The following is a 27,662-nucleotide window of genomic DNA, read 5'->3' as shown; positions in this document are numbered from 1 at the left end:
CAAAGGCCATCAAAAACCAGATGTATGGACACATGTGCCATTGGTTTGACTCTCTTTTGAAAGGGAATCCAGAAAATGGAATTTTACTGCTAAAGTGAGAACTCTGTATGAGTGGGGAGGAAGAGTTTTGCTGGGTAAATATAACAAATGTTCCTTTCCCTTCCATATGGTTCTTGGTGTCATACTCATCTGGGGTGCCATGAAATATTATCACTTATGACTTCTCAATGAATCATGTTTGCAAATATATTTTGAATGTCATACATCTATGATGGAAGTAAGACTATGGTATTCTATTGCACTTTCTTGCTAATGTGCTTGTTATAGTTTTGTGTATTAAAATTATGAAGTATATTTACATAAGTATAACTAGTGAGATACTTTGTTATTTTCATTTCTTTCAGAAATCTCTTCCCATTGCACTGAAGACCCAATGCCAGAGCAGGGCATAAAACATTCATTCCAGATATCAATAATAAGACTATGCGGAAGCTCTGACCAGGAAAATGTACTTTTAAGAAAAGACTGGGAGTGTGTTGATGAGTGTAAGAGGCAGAAAGTAGGTTATGATGGTCTTATCCAATGTTTGTCAGGTAACAATAGGAAAATCTTGAAAGGTTATAAATGTATAAAAATGTTTAGCAAGTCCTCAAATCTAAATAAACCTAAGATAAGACATACTGGAGAGAAAAGTTTCAAACATAATGAATATGGCAAACCTTTTATGCACAGCTCAAAAGTTCTTGGACATAGGAAATTTCACACTATAGACAAACCCAGCAAGTGTGAAGAATGTGGAAAACCCTTTAACTGCTACACAAATCTCACTATACATAGAATTCACAAAGGAGAGAAACCCTACAAATGTGAAGAATGTAGCAAAGCTTTTACCCATTGCTCAATCCTTACTCAACATAAAAGAATTCATAACGGAGAGAAAACATACAAATGTGAAGAATGTGGCAAAGCCTTTACCCAGAGCACACACCTTATTCAACATAAAAGAATTCATAGTGGAGAGAAACCCTACAAATGCGAAGAATGTGGCAAAGCATTTATCAAGATTGGAGACCTCAATCGACATAAACGAATTCATACAGGAGACAAACCCTACAAATGTGAAGAATGTGGCAAAGCCTTTACCTGGTGCTCAACCCTAACTCGACATAAAATAATTCATACTGGAGAGAAACCATACAAATGTGAAGAATGTGGCAAGGCCTTTACCCAGTGCACAAAACTTACACAACATAAAAGAATTCATAGTGGAGAGAAACCCTACAAATGTGAAGAATGTGGCAAGGCCTTTACCCAGAGCACATATCTTACTGAACACAAAAGAATTCATAGTGGAGAGAAACCCTACAAATGTGAGGAATGTGGCAAAGCCTTTACCCGGTGCTCAACCCTTGCTCTACACAAAAGAATTCATACTGGAGAGAAACCCTACAAATGTGAAGAATGTGGCAAAGCCTTTAACAAGATTGGACATGTCCATCGAAATAAACGAATTCACACAGGAGAGAAACCCTACAAATGTGAGTTATGTAGCAAAGCCTTTACCTGGTGCTCAACCCTTACTCTACACAAAAGAATTCATAGTGGAGAGAAACCCCACAAATGTGAAGAATGTGGCAAAGCCTTTATCCACAGCACACACCTTACTGAACATAAAAGGATTCATAGTGGAGAGAAACCATTCCAATGTGAAGAATGTGGCAAAGCCTTTACCCAGAGCACACACCTTACTGAACATAAAAGAATTCACAGTGGAGAGAAACCCTACAAATGTGAAGAATGTGGCAAAGCCTTTAACAAGATTGGACATGTCAATCGACATAAACGAATTCATACAGGAGAGAAACCCTACAAATGTGAGGAATGTGGCAAAGCCTTTGCCCGGTGCTCAACACTTACTCTTCATAAAAGAAATCATAATGGAGAGAAGCCCTACAAATTTGAGGATTGTGGCAAAGCTTCTATCCAGTGCTCACACCTTAATCTATATGAAAGAGTTCATAACAGAAAAAAATTGTATAAATGAAAATTGTGACAGTCTTTAATAACTGCTCCAATCTTACTTATCATCAAAGAAATCATACTAGATATAAGGGAGATAAATGCAATGACTTTGGAAGTACTTTCCCAAAATATTAGCTTTAAAATGCACAACAGTACTTATATAAACAATAATAATGTAGAGTGCCAACAATATCTTGAGTTATGACAGAGATTTTATTAGACATGGGAGAACTTTCACTGAAATTAATTCTCCAATATTTTCTGAAACATAGCTCAACATCACAAAAATTTTCATAGATAGAAACCTTACAAATATAATGAATGTGAACAAATATTTATGAAAAAGGTATACCTTAGAGAACAACAAAGAACTGATACTTAAACCTCCTTTACAGATATAATAAATTTCAGAACACATATAATCAATATTAAGTCTAAAGAGATATCAGAGGACTCACAGGAAAATGTGCTGAGGCACTAACACATTTAAACATTTCTTTAAACCAGGTTGTTGAGTATAGAGAATAACTCTGTTAAAATAGTTAGATAAATTATTTTTATATCAGTTTTAAAAATGAGAGATTTTTTGAAAATTATAATGATGTGTAAAATATACTTTCTCATCAGGGTGATATGCAAATGCAATAAATTATAATTTTTTTGAAACCTTTGACAAGGAAATACGGATGTTATTCAACTTTAAAAACAGTAGATGCTATGCTTCGTTTTTAGTGTGTATGTGAATGTCTATGGTTAATGATAGCTACATCACAGTTATTAGAAGTCTTTGTGTATTAAGTACATATCATTCATATACTTTTCCATAGAAAACTAAAATCACTGAAATGTAAGATGTATGAAATGGAGAGGTGCTGTGTGGTAGACTTCTAACAGTATTTCAAGTGATATATGATGTAGGTATACAGATTAATATCCTCATTAAAATCAGAATAAAACAATGATAATATTACAAGTAATTTGTTTTACTAATTGTACATTCGAATAATGAAACAGTGAATTTTTAAATATTTTTAGATGACATGTAAACCTAATTTGTCTTATTAAATTAAAAAAGGTTTTTGTTGTGTCAAACGTGTTGTAGATTGAATGAACTGTTAGTTTGTTACCAACATTAACCTATTCCATGTTACTCAAAGTTGGAGGCAATGGATTGTAAAAATGTACTATTGGGTTACACAGTAAAATTAAATCGTTTGTGATCTTTTTTCAGTGGCTTCAAATTTCTAATTCTTTGAAGAATAATGTTCCCACAAGTTTTATTTTTTATTATTTTTATAATTCATTGTCACTGTAATGCTTATAATAAAGTTTGTCCACTTAATGAAAAGCCATATATTTCTGAACACTGAATGAGTACTTGTTACATTTTATGCTACGTTTTTCTTTCAACATGCCACCCGTCTGGCCAGTTAAACAGAAATAAACACACTTTTTTATTTATACTGAATCAAATACACAAATGCATCACGTATAAGATGAACTTTGGTTGCAGTAGATTTATAGAGTAAGTAATTATGTTTGTGTGAATATGGATGTATACTTATTTTGAAAAGAAAAGTAGAAATATTGAGAAAAATAGTTAATTTCATAATTGTTCAGAATACACTAGCAAACTCCACAGAATCTGAGAGCAATTTTTTTTGCTTTATGTTGAATGAATTTGTTTAAAATTCTAAAGTCTCTAATTCAGAACCTGCCCATGCCTATCTTCTGTTCTTACACGGTTATTACTCATGCTAGGCTTAATATATTATTTTATTAATTGAAAGTTTGTATTTATTGTATATATGACCTACTCTGCAATTATAAGAATGATTTTTATAAAATTTAATTGCGGCTCCAGGTAAGAGATTGAAATGTCCAGGGTGAAAAATGTCACTGATTTTCATGTGGAGTGATGAGACCTGCAGAACAAACAACTCTCAGAATTTATCAGTGGGAATTCAGCTTCTTTCATTTCTTAATTATTTCTAGTGGTTTTTTTTTTTTTTGGTCTCTTTTTATCTTCATTTCCTTCTACAAATGTATCTATGCCATTCTTTTTTCTGCCTGCACTTGGGCTACAATATTCTCACTGTTGTACTCACCTGCTGAGAGTTCACATAATACTTTAAATGTTCTGATGAGAATTGTAGAATTAATTTAATTTGGTGAAAAACATTTAACTATAGAATTTGAGGGAATTTATTGGCTATACATGCAGTATTCTGATTACTTAATTAAGATTAGAGAGATTCAGAATCCTAAGCTTAAAGTAAGAGCCTTAAGAACAAAGACAGATATACAATTCTGAATGCCAGAGGATTAAATCAAGAACTCAGTATTGTTTGCTTTGTAAAAGCAAACTGTTATTAGATCCTAACATATAATGCCATAAATATGAAAATAATTTCAATAAGTAAAGCATAAATAAGTGTGTGATGCATACAGTAAGTACTATATAAAGAAACATGAGAATCTGGCAATCTCTTAATAGAGAGTTTGGGTAAATAAAGAAGTTTGAATTTAATTTTCTATAAAGTACTTATAGTACAACATATGCATCCATCTAGAATCTACTTATGAGTGTGTATTTTCAGGGTTAGAATATAATAGAATTATTTCTGTGTATTTAAAATATTTGGAATACTATTTATCTGATATTTCAATCTAGAGAATTTATTTTACATGACTTTATTTTCCTTTATTTTAGTGAGTGTAGTAAACAGTGCACAGTTCTCATTTTTAGTCATCTAACTTTGACAAACGATTCGGTCATTCTCTCTAGAGGAATCTCATGGATCATAGCTGCTTTTTGATTGAAAATTTCATTAGTGATTTTGGATGCAATCCTGCTTTCTATGTTCACAGTGGCCAGAGAAGAGACAGTGAGCACCACATACATCTTTAGTCTCTTTCATAACATAATCATCAGCACCAGGAAGAACAGGCGTCTTTAGCTTCAAATAAAATTGTTAAAGCCCCTTTCCTGTTCTGTGCTGCATTATTAATCTGTTGGTAAATATCAGAGTTCCCTTGTTTATGAATGACAGGTGGAATGACAAAAACAGCACTCTCACTCTGTTGCCCAGTCTAGAGTGCCATGGCATCAGCCTAGCTCACAGCAACCTCAAACTCTTGGGCTCAAGCAATCCTTCTGCCTTAGCTTCCCTAGTAGCTGGGATTACAGCCATATGCCACAATGCCCTGCTGATTTATCTATATATTTTTATTTGGCTGATTAATTTCTTTCTACTTTTAGTACAGACACAGTCTTGCTCTTGCTCAGGCTGGTTTCAAACTCCTGACATTGAGTGATCCTCCTGCCTTAGCTTCCCAGAGTGCTAGGATTACAGGTGTGAGCCACTGCACCCGGTCAGCACAAACTCTTTACACCAATAACTCGTTTAAAGAATTGGCTCAAATGGAAAGATTAATTCCTTGGGTTTGGAAATCTCTTGTGCGAACCATTATATCTCCGTGTAAATTTTTAAAGTTCACCGCTTAGTGCAGGGATTAGATATGTCAGAAACCCTAGCTAAATGAGTCCACGGACCCACCGGTAAAAATTGATGGCACAAATGATGGGACAGGAAATTTGGTTTGATATTAATGCTTAACTAAAATATGATGATCAAGCTATTTCTCAAATTCAACAGTGCTGTATTAAAGAATGGAAAAAGATAGCTTCTCTTAGACTGTAGCTTCCTATATAAATGTTAAACAAAATGTTAATGAAACTCATGTAGATTTTATTGCTAGATTGTAAGAAACATATGGTGCAAGAAATGATTAGTCCTCCTAATTTAAGAAATATGGTTTGACATATATTGGCTTTTAATAATGTTAAATCTAAATGCCAGCGGCTTTATGCCCAGCAAAATTAAAGTGCATGGTGCCACCGCTGCCATGGCTGCTGAGCCACCAATGCTGTGGCTGTGCTCAGCCAGGCAGCCCGGCACCAGCTCCCCACCACCGCACCCCAATGACACCTTATGGAGGAAGGGGATCACCTGGCTGCTGAAAAAACTTTTAAGAATTTGCCATTATTTGTCCTGGTCCAACAGGCACATTAATATTAATAATTTGGTCATATTTTTGTTACATGAAAAGGAGTATTAATACATTTAGGTGTAATTGATTCAGCTTATTCAAAAGAAATTTCAGTTATCAAGGAAAATAGCTCCCTATCCCACAATTTCCATCTGAAGATGGGATCCAAAGTGCAGTGAGCACCTACCTTTAAGTTGCAAAATTATCTCCTCCTGTATTAATTTCAGAAGCTTGTTTTTTTTATTGGAATTTAACCAATTATCAAAAAAAAAGTCTCACTAATTACCCAGTAAGTTTATGGTGCACTGTTTAGGACAAATAGGGCTGTCTAGACTTCTTTCTTCAAAGCTAATTATTATTCATCTAGATAACATTTATGTAAAAGTTAGGATATGCTTAGTTATGTACAGGAACAACTTTATGTGTCCCTTTGCAATCTCTCAGTGTATTGGCACTGTGCACATCACATTGTGATTTGAGTAATAAAAGGGTTTCTTTTAATTCTCTTTTACCTTTGTGGAGTGGTTTTCTTAGTTTGATACTCTTTACTATTAATACTTCCTGAACACTTTCCAGAATTAAAACTGCAACATAAACATAAAATGTACCCACCACTTCTAAAGTAGAAGGGCTTTGAACACTAGATTCCGTCTTGAGCTTCCAGTCTGTAACCAGCAAGTCTGCAGCAGAGAGCTTCACTGTCCCCACATCTGAACACAGTGAGTTCTCTAGACCTCTTTGGTGTCTACTGTCCCTCTGGAGTATAGTTAGACCAGATTCTCATGAATACACTCTCATAGGATAATAATTAGTAGTTCTATCCTTTCTGTAAATGCATCTCACATCTTTAGAACTTATATGGATTCAGATAGCATCGGCCTCAAACACAAATGGGAACAATATTATGCACAATGAATTGGACACATAAACTCCCTTTCTGCCTTCAATTCTTGCCCAAATGCAAGGAAATGGGCAGTGAGCCCTACTGAATTCATGCCTCTCTAGAGGCCTAAATCTGCAGCTCTGAACTCTGAATCCAAGGTCTGAGGTTCCTCAGGATGCATTAGAGCAGCTTCCAAAGAGGAATTTCTCTTCCTGTTTTCCTTCCCTCTCTGTAAAAGCAAAGAATACACAAATTTGATCCAAACTAAACCTGGCCTCAACCTGGAATTTGCAAGACAGGGACACGCTTTGGACTGAGGATGGATCAAAATCTCCGGGGAGAAATATGCTGCAGTGTAAGAGATCAACATGGACTTGTAAGCGGACGTTGAAAAGACCTATTAGGGATAACTGTAAACAATCTTCCAGATCTTGTGTAGTGTCATATTATAGTTGCATGAGGAGAAAAGAAAGGCTGGCACCACATCTAAATTTTTCTGTAAATTATTGAACACTTATTACTCACCTTTTCTTGTATAATGAGGATTAAATCACACAATGTAAAGGCTTCTACACAGTGCAACAAACCATACTTCTGAGCACATAGGACATGCTCAGTAGACATTGCATTATGCTGCTCTTCATATGCATATTAAGTATATGCTGTGATGAGTGTTGGGCAAAAGGCAGTATGCATGCTGTGCTTGCTGTCTCTACTGAGTGCTACCAATAATGGATCTATGTTGAGCAACATCAGCACTAAAAGGGACATGGCTAAGAACCCAATTAATGTGCCCCTTCCACCCCAGCAGACCACAATTCTTAGAATGAGGCCTACAGTACCACATGATTTATATTCACATTGATGTTTCAGACACAAATTTAAGGTAATTACCTTTCAGCTAGGCTTTCAATTAGGATAACCTGGCTAGATTGAAGAAACACCATCACCTGCCTGTTGGGCTTGATGGGAACATCCATGTGGTTTTAATTGTGCCCCAACTAATTCTAATTTGATAACAGGTCAAGCATTAGGATTCCTGCATATATTCATGAGAATTGGGTTTAGCCTTTGTTGTAGAGGAAAGTCACAGGTTCTGCTCTCTAGGGCTTGTTAGAGGCAGATCACTGTGGTCAGATTCCCATTCCTGTAGCAGAAACTCCTGGCACCTGTAGCCGGGGAAGGTAACCAGAATAAAAAACAGGAGAACCTCACATTTTGGTCTCCATGAATGAGCTGATCATAGCTGACTCTTTACTGTGAGCAAGAGTAATTGAGTGTAGCCCTTCTGCATTTTATGTTCCTCCTGCTTGTCAATGTGGTGGAAACAAGGGATGAAATTGTGCTCACTCCTGTAAGTGCAGTCTCAACATTTAATTCTAATTGTTTTACAAAATCTCAGCTGAAAAGAAATTTCAGAGTAGGAGAAGAGGAAGAAGAAATGGCTGGTTTTCAGGTAAGTGTGTCCCAGATTAGAGGTTGTGTCCACTGTTTCTCCTAGAAAGTCATGTAGAACTTCAGTTTTTTGAACTTGTAAACCTTTATTTTTTTACTTTTGTTGTGTATGCCTAAGAAGTTTGTAAGTACATTTTTTTTTCTTATGATAGTCAAGAAGCTCTGGAAAATCCTTCCTTCCTATATAACAGAGCCTACTCTACATTCTCGCCCAGAAGCTTCCTAATACAATAACCCGATTTTATAAGAACTGTATGATATGTAATATGAAAATGTTCCCATTGTGACAGGTCAAGATAGTATAGTGTGGATGTCTGAAATTCCTGTTGGGCATTGGATATAGTCTTTGAATTTGAGTGAAGAGGGGGAACATGTACTCTCAAAGTTTTATCTGGTTGCTTTATCAGCTATACATAAAATATCATTAGGAGAATTTAGGAAGAGGATAGCATTGATTGTGTAGGATAACCAGGAAATTATGGAAAAAAAGGAAAATAGAAGACTTACTCTGTGTGATGCTAAAGTATTTACATACATTATTAAAGATAACAAAACATGGGAAACATCTGTATCTGAAATTTGCATACAACTGATGAATTTTCATGGTTACATATTGTTGGCCACTACTATCCCAGCGGTGATTTTGTATTCTACTCTTTGCAATGATGCCTAACAACAATTTGTCCCACTAAAGTGATATTAATTACATTCACTTGCTTAAGATGCTCTCTGAGAGATTGTTCCCATATAAAGTTAATTGTGTTTTTTTTCTCTTTATCATTAAGTGTCTCATGGAGATTTACTGAGTGATGTGCATGAAGGATCATATTTAATCTGGAAGCTCCCCTTTCTTCTTGTAGCTTGCTTTGAAAAATGAGGGCTATCATCTGTGTTCTGTTCTGATGAACTGAGATAAATTCTACCTTTTACTGGATGTTGACAACATACTCTCCTTAGGCAAGAAGCATTGATATCAGCAGTTATATCATGTGCCATGCAGAGATTCAGACCCCACCCCAGATCTCCTGAATCAGAATATGTATTTTAACAAAATCTCTAGTTCTTCATTGTACTCGTAAAAATTAGGTGATACTTTCTAACTCACTATGTTTCTCTATGTGAGAAATATGCACAATTTATCAATGTGATGTAAATATAACACCCATAAATTTATATTACTGTGGTAAGGCCCTTAATTGTGTATTCAATGATTTATCATCCAAAGCATAATCATGTGCACACTTTTTCATACATCTTTTGTGATCCTCATTCCAGCGGATAAGAGAATATGTTCAAGAATATCAATGTGCTAAAAATTATCTTATTGGATAATTGCAGTCACTCATATGTCAGAAACAGTTCTCATAACTCATTTTGCTTGCAGTCAAATTAAGAACTCTCTCTATGACCACTTGGGAAATATGTGTCTTTTTACAGGAGCTGGTGACATTCAGGGATGTGGCTGTAGAATTCTCTCCAGAGGAGTGGGCATGCCTTGACAATGCTCAGCGGAATTTGTATAGAGATGTGATGTTGGAGAACTATGGAAACCTGGTCTCCCTTGGTGAGGATCACTTATATACAGAATTCATATTCCACATTAAGGCCATTACTTTTTTTATTGATAGTTTCTTAAAGGTTTCTACTTTACATGAATGAATTTTATTTTTTTTATTTTTATTTTAGTGTATTATGGGGGTACAAGTCTTAAGGTCACTTATATTGCCCATGCCCCCCTCCCCCCTTGAGTAAGAGTTTCAAGCATGTCCATCCTCCAAACATTGCACATCTTACTCGTTGTGGTTGTATACACCCATCCCCTCCTCCTCCCTCCCACCCTCCTGACACCTGATAAATGTTACTCATATGTGTCCCCTTAGGTGTTGATCCGTTAATACTAATTTGCTGGTGAGTACATGTGGTGCTGGTTTTTCCATTCTTGAGATACTTCACTTAGTAGAATGGGTTCCAGCTGTATCCAGGAATATATGAGAGGTGCTATATCACCATTGTTTCTTAAAGCTTAATAGTATCCCATGGTATACATATAGCAAATTTTATTAATCCACGCATGAATTGATGGGCACTTGGGTTGTTTCCATAGCTTCACAATTGTGAATTGTGCTGTTATAAACATTTGAGTGCAGGTGTCTTTTTCATAAAATGACTTTTGATCTTATGGGTAGATGCCCAGTAGTGGAATTGCTGGATCAAATGGTAGATCTACGTGTATCGCTTTGAAGTATCTCTATATTGCTTTCCACAGAAGCTGAACCAGTTTGCAGTCCCACTAGCAGTGTAGAAGTGTTCCTATCTCTCCACATCTATGCCAATATTTATTGTTTGGGGACTTTTTACTGGAAGGTCATTCTTACTAGAGATAAATGATATCTTATTGCACTATGCTCAACATCTCTGATCATCAGGGAAATGCAAATCATTTTATTCTTAATGTATTTTTAATTTTTGATCTGTTCTAATCTATGTTGTATAATATTAGAATCCAAGGTTCAGAATAACATGGCAGCATTTCAATTTCTCTACATTCTCAACATATGTATGTATGTATGTGTATATACGTTTACTTATTTAAAAGTTCTCAATGTAATCCAAACGTTCCCAAACAGCAAATGTTGGTGTGGATGCAGAGAGAGAGGAACGCTCCTACACTGCTGGTGGGACTGCAAACTAGTTCAACCTCTGTGGAAAGCAACATGAATGAATTTTATATCCATGCTTTTAAAGAAAATTTGAAGATTTTGGTCCATAAAATAAAATCATTAGATGTCTCATGTTATCTTGAACCTTTCCCTTTGTTGGGATTTCACACTAGATTAGTGGTTACTCTAAAAATCAGGGTATATAATTGTTGTCTGCACCTTGGAATAGAATTTCCACCTCTTATTTATTTGGTGCTAGTGGGAATTGGTGCTCTAGTCATAAATTAGTTCAATTTTTTATTATTCTACAGGGTCTGTGAGAAAGCAATATGTTGGAAAGGAATTTTCTAGGATCTTCTCTAATGTTCTCTCTACTAAGGATAGTACTGCATTAGTAATTGGAAAGTCTTCAACTAGAGTCATGTAAAACTTTTCTAATGAAACAGGTCTTGCTGAGTCAAAGCCAGAGCTGATCACATGCCTGGAGCAAAGGATAGAGCCCTGGATTATGAAGAAAGAGGAAACAACAGCTAAATATCCAGGTAGGTGTGATTCAGTGAAGCAGATTAACGAATGTTGGAGAGTCAAAGCTCAAGGAAGAAGGCAGATATTAAAAAATGTCTTGGAATATTCTGCCCTGTTGGAAATGAATTTTAAAAGCCTGTGTATGTTGCTCTTTATTTTCCATAAGGACATGTTTTGTCCCAGGCTCTTAAACTCTCAAAGAACTCTACCCATGAAGTGATCATTCTTAGAAGTCAGTGAGAACCAAACTTCTTTTCATGGCTTATAAGGGACTCCATTATCTATCAGCATTTCTATTGTTTAGGAGTTATGGGACTATCTGTGCATATTTTGAAGACCACTACATCGAACCATCTTTTGACAGGGTTTTGCTCTCCTGCCATCGCTTGAGTACAGGGACTGATCATAGCTCACTGCAAACTCAAACATCTGGGCTCCAGGGATCCTAAAACCTCTGTCTTCCAAGTAGCTATAACTATGGGCATGAGCTACCATGGCCAGCCATTTATTATTATTATTATTATTTTCTGGTAAAAATGGAATCTCCTTATGTTACTAGGGCTGGTATTAAGATCCCAGCCTCAAGTGATCCTTCTTGCTTGGCCTCAAATTGCTGGGATCATAGGTGTGATCCTCCATCCCCAGCTCCATGTTTTAAGTTCCTTCTGATGCCTCATTTCTGAAATGTGTAAAGGGGAACTGTGGAGATATTTAGATTTGTTTCTGTAATACCAGAAACACTAGGGACAGATAGTCATATTTTATGCATCATGATTTCCAATTCTAAGTTTTCAGAGACAATTCTACAGAAAGTCAGGCTCACTAATTTTGTGCAAATGCATAACCTCTGCCTAAATTTAAAAATTCTAATGTTATTTCACTTCTAAATAATTTTTTTCTAGTATAAATAAGAGTACATTTTCAACTTTATTATAGCCAAATACCAAAACTATAATATAGTTTATTTTGCATGCTCCCTTATAGAATTCCTAAATATACTGTTTCATTCAGTGCTTCATATACATGAATATACTTATACTCCCAATTGATTCATAATATTTTGATAACTTATATTCCATAATTTCCCCCTGTTTAGTAGCATCAGAATTGTGTCATTCATATGTGTGTATGTGTGTATACATTTCTGTGTGTGGGGTGTTTAATGGGTGGAAGTTTCCACAAATAATAATCATATAACTGTATATATTTATTGTACACACTGTAGTGATCTGATGTGTGTATAAATAGTAACACAATATAATTAAGGTAATAAACTGTTCTATCATCTCACATATTTACCATTTAATTATAGTGAGAACATTTATTAAGAGTGAGGTCTATGGTCTTAACAAATTTTAAGCATATACATTATTAATAACTCTAATCATGTTGCCATACAATAGATCTCCAAGATCTATTCATCTTATAACTAAAAGATTTTACCCTTAAACATCTCCTCATTTTTTCTGACTCTATATCCTGGAAACCACTGTTGTACTCTTTATTTTTGTAAATTCATGTTTTTAAAAATAATTATCCAGAGCAGTATTTATCTTTCTGGGAATGGCTGATTTTACTTAGCATAATGCCTACTATGTCCATCCATGTTGTTGAAATGGCAGGATATTTATCATTTTCATGGCTTAGTAATAGTATATGGTATGTTTGTACAGGCATTTTTAAATCTATTCATCAAAGCAGGCATTTAGTTTGTTTCCATTTTCTTGGCAAATGTGCATAATGCTGCGATATATATAGGGGCGCACAATCTTCTTGAGATACTGATTTTACGTGGTTATACTCATAGGTAGAATTGGTGAATAATAAGGCAGTTGTATTATTTACATTTTTTGACAAATCTCTATGATGACACTATCCATTTACAATCAATAACAGTCTACAGGGATTGATTTCCTACACATTCTTGTCCTCACTTGTTATGTCTCTTGTTTTGGACACTAGCCATTTTAGCACTTGTGAGGTCATACCTTATCATAGTTTTCATTTGTGTTTATATGATGTTTTGGTGATGCTGAGTTACTCTAGGTGTTTCCTGTTGTAAACTGGTATGTTTTCTTTGAAAATAATCTACATAAACTTTTGCTTATATTTAAGTGTGTGATGACATTGTTTTGCATTTGAAAAATATGAGTTTCCTATATATTTTGGATATTAAAATATTATACAATATAAACTTTGAAAATATATTCTCCCATCGTATATGCTTTCTATTTTTTTTCTTGCTGTACAGAGGATTTTAAGTTTGATGCAGGCCAAATTTTTCCAATTTTGTTCCAGTGCACATTGTTTCATATTCAAAAAAAAAAAAAAATTGCAAGTCTTATGTCAAGGCTTTCCCATATTTCTTCTTTTCTTTATACTATTTTTTTAGAAACATTACAGTTTTATGTCTTCCATTTAAATCTTTATTACATTTGGAGTTAGTTTGTGGGTGCCATATAAGAAACAATAGTCTTATTTTATTCATTTGTTTTTGGGTATCCAGTTTTCCAGCACCAAACATTGAAGAGCCATACTTTCTGCATTGTGCATTGCTAGTGCCTAGATAAATGTTACTTGATCTTGTAAGTTTTGGTTTATTTCTGAGCTCTCCATTCTCCTCCATTGTTATTTGTGATGGTTTTTATGCACATATTTTGCTGATTTTATTACTGCCACCTTAAAATTTAGTTTGAAATCAGAAAGTGTGATGCTGGAACCTTTTTCTTCTTTCTCATTATTGTATAGGGCTCATCAATGGTATTTGAGAGATCATACAAATATTAGAAGTTTTTGGTTAATACTGTCAAGTAATGCCCCTGGAATTTGGATAGGGAGTGCATTGAATGTATACATTGTTTTGGATAATATCATTCTATTCACTCATGCCATCTTCAATTTCTTTTTTTAATATCTTATGGTAGTCAGGGTAAAGGGTTTTTTTAAGCACTTTAGTTAAATTTATTTCTTAGACATCTATTTTCTTGATGATATTATAAATGAGTGTTTTCCTTTTTCATTGTCTGCTTTATTAGTGTATAGAAAAACAACTGCTATCTATATGTAAATTTTATATCCTGTGACTTAACTGAGAGGTTTTATTACTTTTATAGCTTTCTTCCTTTCTTCTTTATGGTTTTTGATCTATAAGATAATGTCATCTGTAAACAGTGTTATTTTTAGTTTTTCTTTTCTAATTTGAGTGGATCTTGTCATGTTCTTGCCAAACATTTCTACTTTGGTGGTGTAGTCACATGATAAAATAGTAGCATTAACAGTGGTTGCACATTATACTTATGGTGGTATGTGTGCATATGAAGGATTAAATACCTTTCCCAGGTTTTATAAACTGGATTTGGAAGGTAAAGATTTTTTTTTTTGAGTACTTAGACTAAAGGTATGTCCACTGGGTTTTCAATGAAGAGTGGCTGTAGCTAGGACACAAGTCTGCCCCTAGTTCTGCAGTGGAGTCTGCATCTGCTGGGCCAGTTCCAAAGAGCTTGGGTGGTTTTCAATACTCTCTTGTTTCTGGGTAAATTGGTTGCCTTCAGGATTTGGATGTGTATGACACATACTAGGGTATGGTTGTTCATTTCAGTCTGCATATTTTAGGGCTAATACCATAAGCATGGGTGGGCGTGGCTCCCAATGAGTACCTTGGAAGAGTCCCTGCAGGTTGCTGTGTGGATCTATGCACTGAAAGAACTGGACATGGACTATAGTTGAGACAGCTGTAGCAGAGTCACAGTTCTGCTTTACAGATGATAGCAAGCCCAAGTTATTCAGGTCTGCCTCCATGGCTGCAGATAGCTGTGTCTCTCCCAAAGTCTCTGGATGAGCAGCACCACTCCCACTTTGTCACAGGGAACCATCGGAGACTCTGTGTATCCAAGATGGTTGACCCATGTTGCAGTCTGTATTCAGGACAATAGGTCCTTAAGTTTGTCAGCTGGATGAGAGCCTGAATATTCTAAATGACCCCCCCAGATCTATGGTTCCACTAGAGTTTAATAACCTTCCATTTAAGTCCCCAAATTTTCCGTGGAAGGCTGCCAAATTTTTGTTGATCTTTGGGAAAGAGTAAAATAAAACAAGTGGATCCTTCCCCTCCTACCATATAGCTGATTTCCTCTCCTTATATATTTTAAATTTATGATGTGTTGTATTTCAATTTTTATAATTTTTAGAATCAAAGGTTCAGAATGACATAGCAGCATTTTAGTTTCTCTATATTCTCACCATATGTATGTATCTGCATATGCTTTTACTTATTTAAAAGTTCTCAATGTAATGGGTGTGAGGTGATATCTCATTGTGTTTTTGTTTTGCATGTATCTAAAGATTAACAATTTTTAGATTGCTTTCAAATTATGTTTGGCCATTAGTATATCTTCTTTGCAGAAATGCCAGATCATTGTATTGTCCATTAGTTAGTCAAGTTATTCACCTTTGTTTTTGAATTTTAATCATTGTTCATTTATTCACGATGTTCGCTTCTATCAAATATGTGATTTGCATCTATTTTACCCCATTTTGTAGGCGGCATTCTTACTCAACTAAGTTTTTCCCCTGTGCAGAATGATAGAATCTCATTTTTCTTCTCTTCCTTTTTCTTGATTATGCATTTGATGTTACATCTGCTAAAACACTGCCAGGACCAATATCCTGTTGTTTCCTTTACATTTTCTCTAGGAGTTTTATACATGTATTTCTTATGTTTTAATATTTAATTTATTTAAGATATATTCTATATAGTGCAAGGGAAGGTACCAACATCATTTTTTTCTCCCATAAGTATTCAGTTTTCTACAACATTTGTTGAAGTGACTCTTCTTTTTCATTGCATGGTCATTGTAATCTTGAGGAACTTAATTTTGTCATGGACACAAAGGTTTATTTCTGGGTTCTCCATTCTGTTGTTTCATCTCATTATTTGTCTTTGTGCAGTAGCACGTTATTTTATTCCTGTAGATTTGTTTTCAAATCAAGAAGTGCTATTACTCCTTGTTTGTATTTCTAAAACCGTCTGGCTATTTATTGTTCCAATACACTTTTCAATTTATTTTTATGTATTCTCAAAACAAGTATGATAGGACTATTATAGACATTGATTACATTTGTATGTCACTGTGGATAGTATTGACATCTTAACTTTTAAAAATCATCTGACCATTGAACATGAATGCATTAAAGAGTGTGTTGAATTTTGACATATTTTTGTATTAGTGAGTTTGTGTTGTGCTTTTGATTTCTAGTTTTGATTTCTAGTTCCACTTCATTTATGTCAAAAAATATATGTTGTATGTTTTTAGGTTTCTTCAACTTCATGAGACTTAAGTGTCCTAACAACATTTGCCATGTATGATTGAAACTATAGTGTATTCTGCTGCTTTTGACTGAAGAGCTCTGTAAATATCTTTTACATCTAACTGGTCTATAAATTTTTCCCATTATCTGTTTTCTTATTTATCTTTTGTCAAATTTTTGTATTCATCATTGAAAGTGAGGTCTTGCAGTCTCTATAACTAGTGTGTTGCTAGGTGTTCCTTGGCACACTTCTGTCCATACTTTTATTCATTTTTTCTTAACATATTTAGAAGCACTGATATATAATAAATTTTTTAAAACATCCATGCTAAAATATGTATATTCCATGTATATTATCTGTGTATGTGTATTCTGTACCATAGATATCTCCTAAATGACCCATTTTGTCCTTATAAAAATCTTTGTCACTTTCAAAGGTTTTTGACTTAAAGTGTATTGTCTTTAATTATGGCCAAGATATCCTCCTTTTATTTTTTATGTAGATTTTTTTTACAATTACTTTTAACCAGTTTGATTTTTTAGAGGTAAAGGACGGCATATTGTAGGGTTCTGTTTGTATTTATTGATACGTTCATCTTATTTTTCATTAGAGAGTCTAAACAATTTATATTTAATGAAACTTCTGAAGGAAGAGTTTGCTGTTTTTTTATTATTCAAAAACTGAAATTGAGAATTTGAAAGGAATTGCATTTAATCTGTAGGTCAATTTGGACATCTTCACAACAGTAGGTCTTATTCCCTTGAAGAAGAACATATTCAAGAGTGTGTTGTTGATTTTCCTATATTTGTGAATTTTTCTATATTTCTTCTATAATTCATTTTCAGTTTCATTCCATTCTAGTCAAAAATTAAAGTGTGTAAAATTTCAACTTTCTAAAATTGGGTAAGACTTGTGGCTGAACAGGTAGTTTTTTAGGAAGAATGTTTTATGAGCTATCAAGAAGATTGTATATTCTACTATTATTGTGTAGAGTGTTTGCAATACATCTGTTAGGTCTAATTGCTCTATAGTGTTTTCAAATATTTTGTTTTCTTATTAATTATTTGACTGGTTTTATTATTATTGAAAGTAGAATATCAAAATATCCTATTATTTTGCTGTCCCTTTCTTTCTTCAATTCTGTCAATGCTATTTAAAATATATTTGAAAACCTTGATGTGAGATAATGATAGATATCATATATATGTATTATTTTCATAAGCCCTCAGTCAATGACCACTTTTTATATTTAATGCCCTTGTTTGTCTCTTGTGACAGTTTTTACTTAAACTATATTTTAAAAATTATAATGTTTTTCACTTCAAAATAATGTGTCTAATATAATTTTGAACTCCACTGCTCTTAGATGCTAAATATTTTCCTGATATATCTTGCTATATTCTGCAAGTTTTAGTCTATTGTTCTCACCAGGTATGAAGTCAAGTCACTTTAGATACAATATAGTTGGATTTTTTAAGTGCCTTTATTTAACTGTGTCTTCTGACTGGAAACACTAGTACATAAATATTTATATAATTTTCTCAAAGGAAGGATTTACAATTTCTATAATGCTAATTGTTTTATATGACTTTTGTCACTATCTTTTCTTTCTTTCCTCTCCTTCTGTTCTGCATTGTACCCCACTGATTTTTAGTGACATATTTTGTTTGTTTTCCTAGCTTTTTCTATCTCTATAAACATTTTTTTGATGTTCACCGTGAGAACTATGAAAAATCTTTTGAACTTGCAACTTATGTTAAATGGATAACTACTTAACTTCGGTTGCATACAAAAATTCTTAATCTTTACCTCTGCCCTCACCTTTATGATATCGATGTCAATAATTACATCTCTTTATATTGTGTACAAATTAACACATGGAAATAATAATTCTCTTATTTTGCCTTTCAAATTTTTTTTTTTAATTTTGGCATATTATGGGGGTACAGATTTTAAGGTTTCAATAAATGCCCATTTCCCCCCCTCCCCCCAAAAGTCTGAGTCTCCATCAGGACCATCCCCCAGATGGTGCACATCTCACTCATTATGTATGTATATACCCGCCCCCCTCCCCCTCCCGCCTGCCCAATACCCTATTACTGTAGCACCTATGTGTCTACTTAGGTGCTACTCAGTTAATACCAGTTTGCTGGAGAATATATCTGGTGCTTGTGTATCCATTCTTGGGATACTTCACTTAGTAGTATGGGTTCCAGCTCTAACCAGGAAAATATAAGATGTGCTATATCACCATTGTTTCTTAGAGCTGAATAGTACTCCATGGTATACATATACCACATTTTATTAACCCATTCTTGGATTGATGGGCACTTGGGCTGTTTCCACAGCCTTGCAATTATGAATTGTGCTGCTATAAACATTTGAGTGCAGGTGTCTTTTTTGTAGAGTGTCATTGGATCATTTGGGTAGATGCCCAGCAATGGGATTGCTGGATCAAATGGTAGATTCACTTGTATCGCTTTAAGGTATCTCCATATTGCTTTCCACAGAGGTTGAACTAGTTTGCAGTCCCACCAGCAGTGTAGGAGTGTTCCTCTCTCTCTGCAACCACGCCAGCATTTATTGTTTGGAGATTTTTTGATAAAGGCCATTCTCACTGGGGTTAAGTGATAGCTCATTGTGGTTTTGATTTGCATTTCCCTGATGGTTAGAGATGTTGAGCATTTCTTCATATGTTTGTTGGCCATTCTTCTGTCTTCTTTAGAAAAATTTCTGTTCAAGTCATTTGCCCACTTTTTAATGGGGTTATTTGATTTTTTCTTCCTAATTTTCATGAGTTCTAAGTATATTCTAGTTATCAGTCCCTTATTGGATGCATAGGATGCAAAAATTTTCTCCCATTCTGTAGGTTGTCTGTTTACTTTCATTACTATTTCTTTGGCTGTGCAGAAGCTTTGTAGTTTGATCATGTCCCATTTATTTATTTTTGTTGCTGCTGTGATTGCCTTTGGGGACTTCTTCATAAACTCTTTGCCCAGGCCGATGTCTAGGAGAGTGTTTCCAACTTTTTCCTCTAGAGTTCTAATAGTTTCATTTCTTAGGTTTAAGTCTGTTATCCAGCGTGAGTTGGTTTTTGTGAGAGGTGAAACGTGTGGGTCCTGTTTTAGCCTTCTATAGGTGGCTATCCAGTTTTCCCAGCACCATTTAGTGAAAAGGGATTCTTTTCCCCAGCGGATGTTTTTGTCTGCTTTGTCAAAGATTAGATGGCTATATGAGGGTGGTTTTCTATCAGGATTCTCACATCTGTTCCACTGGTCAATATTCCTGTTTTTGTGCCAATACCATATTGTTTTAATTACTACAGCTTTGTAGTATAGTTTGATATCTGGCATATTAATGCCTCCTATTTTGTTTTTGTTGCCTAGAATTGCTCTTGATATTCGGGGTCTTCTTTGGTTCCATACGAAGCATAAAATTATTTTTCCTATATCTGTGAAGAATGCTGATGGGATTTTAATAGGTATTGCATTGAATCTGTAGATCAGTTTGGATAGTATAGACATTTTGATGATATTGAGTCTGCCGATCCACGAGCATGGTATGGATTTCCATCTGTTTACATCCTCTGCTATTTCCTTCCGCAGTGTTTAATAGTTCTCCCTGTAGAGATCTTTTACCTCTTTGGTTAAATATATTCCTAGGTACTTTAATTTCTTTGTTGCTATTGTGAAGGGAATTGAGTCTTTGATCTGGTTCTCAATTAGATTGTTGTTGGCATATATGAATGCCTCTGATTTCTGTGTATTGATTTTGTATCCTGAGACTTTACTAAATTCATTGATCAGTTCCAGGAGTTTCTTGGTTGAATCCTTGGGGTTTTCTAGATACAATATCATATCATCAGCAAACAGTGAAAGTTTGATCTCTTCTGCCCAAATTTGGATACCTTTGATTCCATTTTCCTGTCTGATTGCTGTAGCCAAGACTTCCAGCACTATGTTGAACAGAAGTGGAGAGAGTGGGCAGCCTTGTCTGGTTCCAGTTCTAAGTGGGAATGATTTCAATATTTCCCCATTCAGTATGATGTTGGCTATGGGTCTGTCATATATGGCTTGGTTCATTTTTAGGTATGTCCCTTCTATGCCTATTTTCTTAAGTGTTCGTATCATGAAAGGGTGTTGAATTTTGTCAAAAGCTTTTTCTGCATCTATTGAAAGAATCATGTGGTCTTTGTTTTTGCTTCTGTTTATGTGGTGAATTGCATTTATAGATTTACGTATGTTGAACCATCCCTGCATCCCTGGGATGAATCCCACTTGGTCGTGGTGGATTATTTTTTTGATAAGTGTCTGGATTCGGTTAGCTAAGATTTTGTTGAAAATTTTTGCATCTATATTCATTAGGGATATTGGTCTGTAGTTTTCTTTTTTGGTTGCATCCTTTCCTGGTTTTGGTATCAGAGTAATATTCGCTTCTTAAAAGGTGTCGGGGAGGTTTCCGTTCTTCTCGATGTTGTGGAATAGTTTCTGCAAGATAGGTACTAGTTCTTCTTTGTAAGTATGGTAAAATTCAGGTGTGAAGCCATCTGGACCGGGACTTTTCTTTTTAGGGAGATTTTTAATTGCTGTTTCTATTTCAGCTGTTGAGATTGGTCTGTTCAGGGAATCTATTTCTTCCTGGTTGACCCTAGGGAGGCTGTGTGTTTCTAGAAATTTGTCCATTTCCTCCACATTTTCCAGTTTGTGTGCATAAAGAATTTTGTAGTATTCATAAATTGTATCTTGTATCTCTTTGGGATCAGTTGTGATATCTCCTTTTTTATTCCTGATGGAGCTTATTAAAGATTTCTCTTTTCTGCTTTTCGTTAGCTTAGCCAATGGCGTGTCAATCTTGTTTATTTTTTCAAAGAACCAACTTTTTGTTTTATTAATCTCCTGAATAGCTTTCCTGTTTTCAATTTCGTTTAGTTCTGATTTGATCTTGTTGATTTCACTTCTTCTGCTGAGTTTGGGGTTGGTCTGTTCTTCTTTTTCCAGCTCTTTGAGTCGTTTCATTAGATTGTCTATTTGTGATCTTCTTGTCTTTTGGTTATAGGCATTTATGGAGATAAACTTTCCTCTCAGAACTGCTTTAGCTGTGTCCCAGAGGAGTTGATAACTTGTCTCTCCATGTCGTTTTCTTCATAGAACTTTTTTATTTCCATCTTGATTTCTTCATTTATGAAGTAATCATTTAGTAGGAGGTTGTTTAATTTCCACGTTTTTGTGTAGAAATGTGAGTTTCTGTTGGGGTTGATTTCTAGTTTTATTCCACTGTGATCTGAGAAGGTACATGGTATGATTTCTATTTTTTTAAATTTCTTGAGATTTTCTTTGTGTCCTAGGATATGGTCAATCTTAGAGAATGTCCCGTGAGCTGATGAGAAGAACGTATATTCAGTGGATTTTGGGTAGAATGTTCTGTAAATGTCAATCAGACACAACTGTTCTAGAGTTTTGTTGAATTCCATTATTTCTTTATTAATTTTCTGTTTGGAGGATCTGTCTCGTGCCGTCAGTGGGGTGTTGAAATCTCCGGCGATTATGGAGTTGCTATTAATCCCTTTGCTTAGCTCCAGTAAGGTTTGCTTTATGAATCTGGGTGCACCTAAGTTGGGTGCATATATATTTAAAATTGTTATCTCTTCTTGTTGGACTGTGCCCTTCACCATTATATAATGACCCTCTTTGTCTTTTACTACTTTTGTTGGTTTAAAAACTAAGTCGTCTGAAATTAGAACTGCCACACCAGCCTTATTTGGCTTCTATTTGCTTGGAATATTGATCTCCACCCTTTTATTTTTAGTCTATATGCATCCTTGTAGGTTAGATGTGTTTCCTGAAGACAGCATATACTTGTCCTGTATTTTCTTATCCATTCAGCCAGCCTATGTCTCTTGAGTGGAGAGTTTAAGCCATTCACATTTATTGAGAGAACTGATAGGTAAGGTAGATTACTGATCATTCTGTTGGGTTGGATGTTGTTGCTATGATTTCTGTCTTGAGCCATTGTAATATCTGGCCTTTAATATCTTTGGGTTTTGGTTGTTTTTATATTCGTGGGTTATTATTATGATGTTCCGTGCGTAACGCTGTTTTAAGTACTTCTTGTAGGGCTGGTCTTATCTTGGTGAATTCTCTGAGCCTTTGCTTGTCTGAGAATGTTTTTATTTCTCCTTCACATATGAAGCTTAGTTTTACAGGGAATAATATTCTAGGCTGGGCATTGTTTTGTTTCAAAAGAGTGAGAATGGGGCCCCAGTTTCTCCTTGCTTGTAAAGTCTCATTAGAGAAGTCTGATGTTATTCGAATTGGCTTTCCCTTGTATGTTACTTGCTTCTTTTCCCTTACAGCTTTTAGAAGGGCCTCTTTAGTTGATACTTTGGTCCATCTGATGACTGCATGTCGTGACGTCTTCCTGTTTACGTTGAATCTCCCTGGGGTCCTCTGAGCTTCTTGAACTTGTATATCAAGATTTTGAGCAAGGCCTGGGAAATTTTCCTCTATTATATCTTCAAACGGCTTGTCCAACCCTTGAGTGTTGTCTTCTTCCCCTTCTTGTAACCCTATGACCCTCACATTAGGTTTCTTCACATAATCCCACAGCTCTTGTAGGCTTTGCTCTTTTCTCTTGTTTCTCTGCTCTATTTCTGTGACTGATTTATTTAATTGGAGGGTGTTATCATCAAGCTCTGAGATTCTTTCTTCTGTTTCATCTACCCTGTTCTTGAGACTTTCCACTGTATTTTGTAGTTCCTTGAATTGATTCTTCATTTCCAGGAGTTCGGTTACACTTTTCTTCAATGTGTCTATTTCTTTTCTCATATCCTGGAGACTTAGTGGTTTCTTGGTGTTGGTTATTGAGTTGTTATTGCAGCTGGGTGAGTGTTCTTATGTTCCACATACAAAATTCCTCTTCTGTCATATTGGTTGCCTGATTTTGGTCGGTGTCCGTTTCTAGGGGGCTGGTGCTCCTCTTTGGGGGTGTGTTGTCCGTTTGGTTCTTCAAATTTCCTGAGTTCTTTCACTGATTTATTCCCATGTCGATCAGTTGTTGTTTCTTTCCTTAGGTTATTGTTTGGGTATTCACACACCTTGTTTAGTTTCTGAGGCGTTAGGTGGTGCCTGTGGGTGAAATTGGACCACTCCCTGTATATTGAGTCAGTGGGTGCCGTGGAAAGGCTGTGCAAGATGCCATCCCTGTCAGTAGGTGGCATTTGCTTGGAAGAACCGGCTATGGTGTTGATTTTGCGTCCTGTTATCAGCTCTCGTTCTGGGCGGAGCTGGGTTGGGTAAGCCTGCCCTCAGGCCGTTAGCAGGGGTCAAAGTTCTGTTCTCTGCTTCCAGGGAAAGCTGTCAGGGGGGGGCTGGAATGGTCCCGCCCAGCCAGAAAGTCTGGGTGTGGGGGTGGGGCTGTCTGAGACCCGCAGTCTGCAGCAGGCCTCACTTCTTTCCACCCTCCCTAACTCCGCAGCTACTCCTGGGCCTCTGCCAGCAGGCGAGACCACAAGCCACCAGGCCTCCCCGGACTGTGATGCCGGCGGGGAGGTTCCCTGCACAGGAACGCCACCTGGGTTGGGTGCACGGCCTCCTCCTGGGAGGAGGGTTGCCCTGTAGGACGCCGATCCGCCCCTGGAGGCACAGAGACCTCAGTAGGCTGTTCACCTATAACCCTTCTGTGCCCCGGGCAATGCTAGCCCTTGGTGCAGGGGATCTGGTCTGCAGGTCCGACCTCTGGGTCCCAGAGTTCAAACTGTATTCCCACCAGGGGGAGGATTTCCGGTCCTAATTCACCCACAGGGAGCCCAAGCTGGGTCTATGTCTCTCAGCCTCTGAGTCGGCACTGTTTTCCTGGGAACACGGTGCCAGCAGCACCTGGGAGGGCGGGCGGGGTCCCAAACGGGAAGGTCCCATTCCCTGGAGGTGCCTCCGGCTGGTGGATGTATTGTCTCTCTGGGCAGCCGCGGGTAGTGTCGGCTGAGGGGAGGAGGAGGCAATATGGCGCCTGCCGCGCGGCTCGGGTCCGTGCACACTGAGGTGCCCGGAGGAATTGGGAACCTGGTGCCACGTTTGCTACAGGCTCACCATTGGCAGGCGGCGGCGATCTCTGGGCTGGTGTCCGCAGGTCTCTCCACCCACTGGGGAGCCCACCGGCAGTCCCAAATGCAGGGGAGGGGAAACAGCAAATCCACATACCCTTGCCGCTGGTCTCTGGGCTGCTCCGGTGGTCTCAGCCTCCAGTTCTCCTCCGCAGCCTCCTCCCGTGGAGTCTCCTGGGGTCTCAGGTACCCCTCCTTCCGGCCCTTGTCCACTGTATGCTCGTCTTCTTGCTTCTTTCCTCTAGTTTCTGCTAGAATCTGTCTTTTTTGCAGAGACCCTCTGTCTGGAGGTGTTATTCATCCGCCATCTTGCTCCGCCCCACTGCCTTTCAAATTTTATAGCATAATTAAGATTTTGCACCAACATTATGATAATGCAGAATTTTATTCTTGATATATGCATATTTTTCCCATAGAGTTATGTAGTTTTCCTGGAAGATAGAAACTACTCTTTGTAAAGGCTATGAAAAAACAGATATGTTGACATTTGCCTATAGTTTCATTCTCTTTTGGTAGGAAATCTAGGACATGGATTTTTCTACTAAAGTCATAACTCAGTATCAGCATGGAGGAAGGGCTTTGGTGGGTAAATGCAACAAAGTTTCCTTCCCCTTCCATGTGGTTTTTGGTGTTATTCTAATTTAGATATCTATGAACAATTAGAAGTTTTGATTTTTAAAAGAATCATGGTTGTCAGTATATTTTTAAGGTCATACATCTATGATAGTATATATGACAGTATATTTTTAAGGTCATACATGGATGATAGATACCCTTGCTAATTTGCTTTCTACAGTTTTATATATTCAAATTGTGAAATATATTCACCTGAGTCTAGTCAGTGAGATACTTTGTTATTTTCATTTCTTTCAGAACTGTCTTCCCATTCCACCAAAGACCTACTGCCAGAGCAAGCCATAAAAGATCCATTTCAGAAATCAATACTGAGACTATATGGAAGCTGTGGTCTTGAAAATGTACACTTAAAAAGAGAATGGGATTGTGTGGTTGAGTGTAAGAAGCAGAAAATATGTTCTGATGGTCTTACCCAATGTCTGTCAAGTTGCCATAGAAAAATCTTCAAATGTTATAAATGTATAAAAGTCTTTAGTAAATCATCAAATCTAAATAGACAGAAGACAAGACATACTGGAGAAAAAAGATTCAAACTTAATGAATGTGCCAAAATGTTTAATCACAGCTCTAATGTATCTGGACATAGAAAATTTCATACGACAGAGAAATCCTACAGGTGTGAAAAATGTGGAAAATCCTTTAACTGTTGCTCAAAACTTATTATACATGGGAGAATTCACACTGAAGAGAAGCCCTACAAATGTGAAGAATGTGGCAAAGCCTTTAACCAGTTTTCAATACTTACTCAACATAAAAGAATCCACACTGGAGAGAAACCCTACAAATGTTATGAATGTGGCAAAGCCTTTACCCAGCGTATAATCCTTACTCTACATAAAAGAATTCATATGGGAATCAAACCATACAAATGTAAAGAATGTGGCAAATCCTTTAACCAGTGCACACACCTTACTCAACATAAAAGAATCCATAGTGAAGAGAAACCCTACAAATGTGAAGAATGTGGCAAAGCCTTTACCTGGTGTACAAACCTTGCTCTACATAAAATAATTCATATGGGAGAAAAACCATACAAATGTGAAGAATGTGGAAAAGCCTTTACCCAGTTTACACACCTTACTCAACATAAAATGATCTATACTGGAGAGAAACCCCACAAATGTGAAGAATGTGGTAAAGCCTTTGCCCGGTGTACAAATCTTACTCTACATAAAAGAATGCATATGGGAGAGAAACCATACAAATGTGAAGAATGTGGCAAAGCATTTACCCAGTGCATACAGCTTTCTCGACATAAAAGGATCCATTCTGGAGAGAAACCCTACAAATGTGAAGAATGTGGAAAAGCCTTTACCCAGTGCACATACCTTACTGAACATAAAAGAATTCATACAGGAGAGAAACCTTACAAATGTGAGGAATGTGGCAAATCCTTTACCCAGTCCTCAACCCTTACTCAACATAAAAGGATCCATACTGGAGAGAAACCCTACAAATGTGAAGAATGTGGCAAAGCCTTTGCCTGGTGTACAAGCCTTACTCTACATAAAAGAATTCATATGGGAGAGAAACCATACAAATGTGAAGAGTGTGGAAAAGCCTTTACCCAGTGCACAAACCTTACTCAACATAAAATAATTCATACTGGAGAGAAGCCCCACAAATGTGAAGAATGTGGCAAAGCCTTTAAGTACTCCTCAAAACTTACTCAACATAAAAGGACCCATACTGGAGAGAAACCCTACAAATGTGAAGAATGTGGCAAAGCATTTACCCAGTGCACACACCTTACTCGACATAAAAGAATCCATACTGGAGAGAAACCCTAAAAATGTAAGAATGTGGCAAAGCCTTTACCAGGCTAAGAGACCTCACTCTACCTAAATGAATCCATACAGGAAAGAAACCATACAAATGTGAGGAATGTGGCAAAACATTGTCCCAGTGCTCACACCTCTATATAAAAGAATTCATATCAGAGAAAATTTCTACAAATGTGAATATTGTGGCAAAATCTTTAAAAACTGCTCACATTTTATCGAACATCAAAGAAATCATACT

The 27,662-nt window shown here is 36.3% G+C and overlaps 1 protein-coding gene across 1 annotated transcript in view; it reads left to right on the top strand.

The window, feature by feature from the left end:
• LOC142865700 (uncharacterized) overlaps positions 1-27,430 on the top strand; it is an 80,029-nt gene extending 52,599 nt beyond the window's left edge. Inside the window, exons 2-3 of the mRNA XM_075998896.1 lie at positions 26,314-26,726; positions 26,811-27,430. Of these exons, the coding sequence (XP_075855011.1) occupies positions 26,314-26,726; positions 26,811-27,430 (1,033 nt within the window). The remainder of the gene's footprint in view (positions 1-26,313; positions 26,727-26,810) is intronic.
• Positions 27,431-27,662: the final 232 nt, after the last annotated feature.

The sequence above is a fragment of the Microcebus murinus genome, chromosome 31 (genome assembly GCF_040939455.1).
Source record: "Microcebus murinus isolate Inina chromosome 31, M.murinus_Inina_mat1.0, whole genome shotgun sequence".
Classification (NCBI taxonomy): Eukaryota; Metazoa; Chordata; class Mammalia; order Primates; family Cheirogaleidae; genus Microcebus; species Microcebus murinus.
This window is presented reverse-complemented; position numbering and strand designations above follow the sequence as displayed.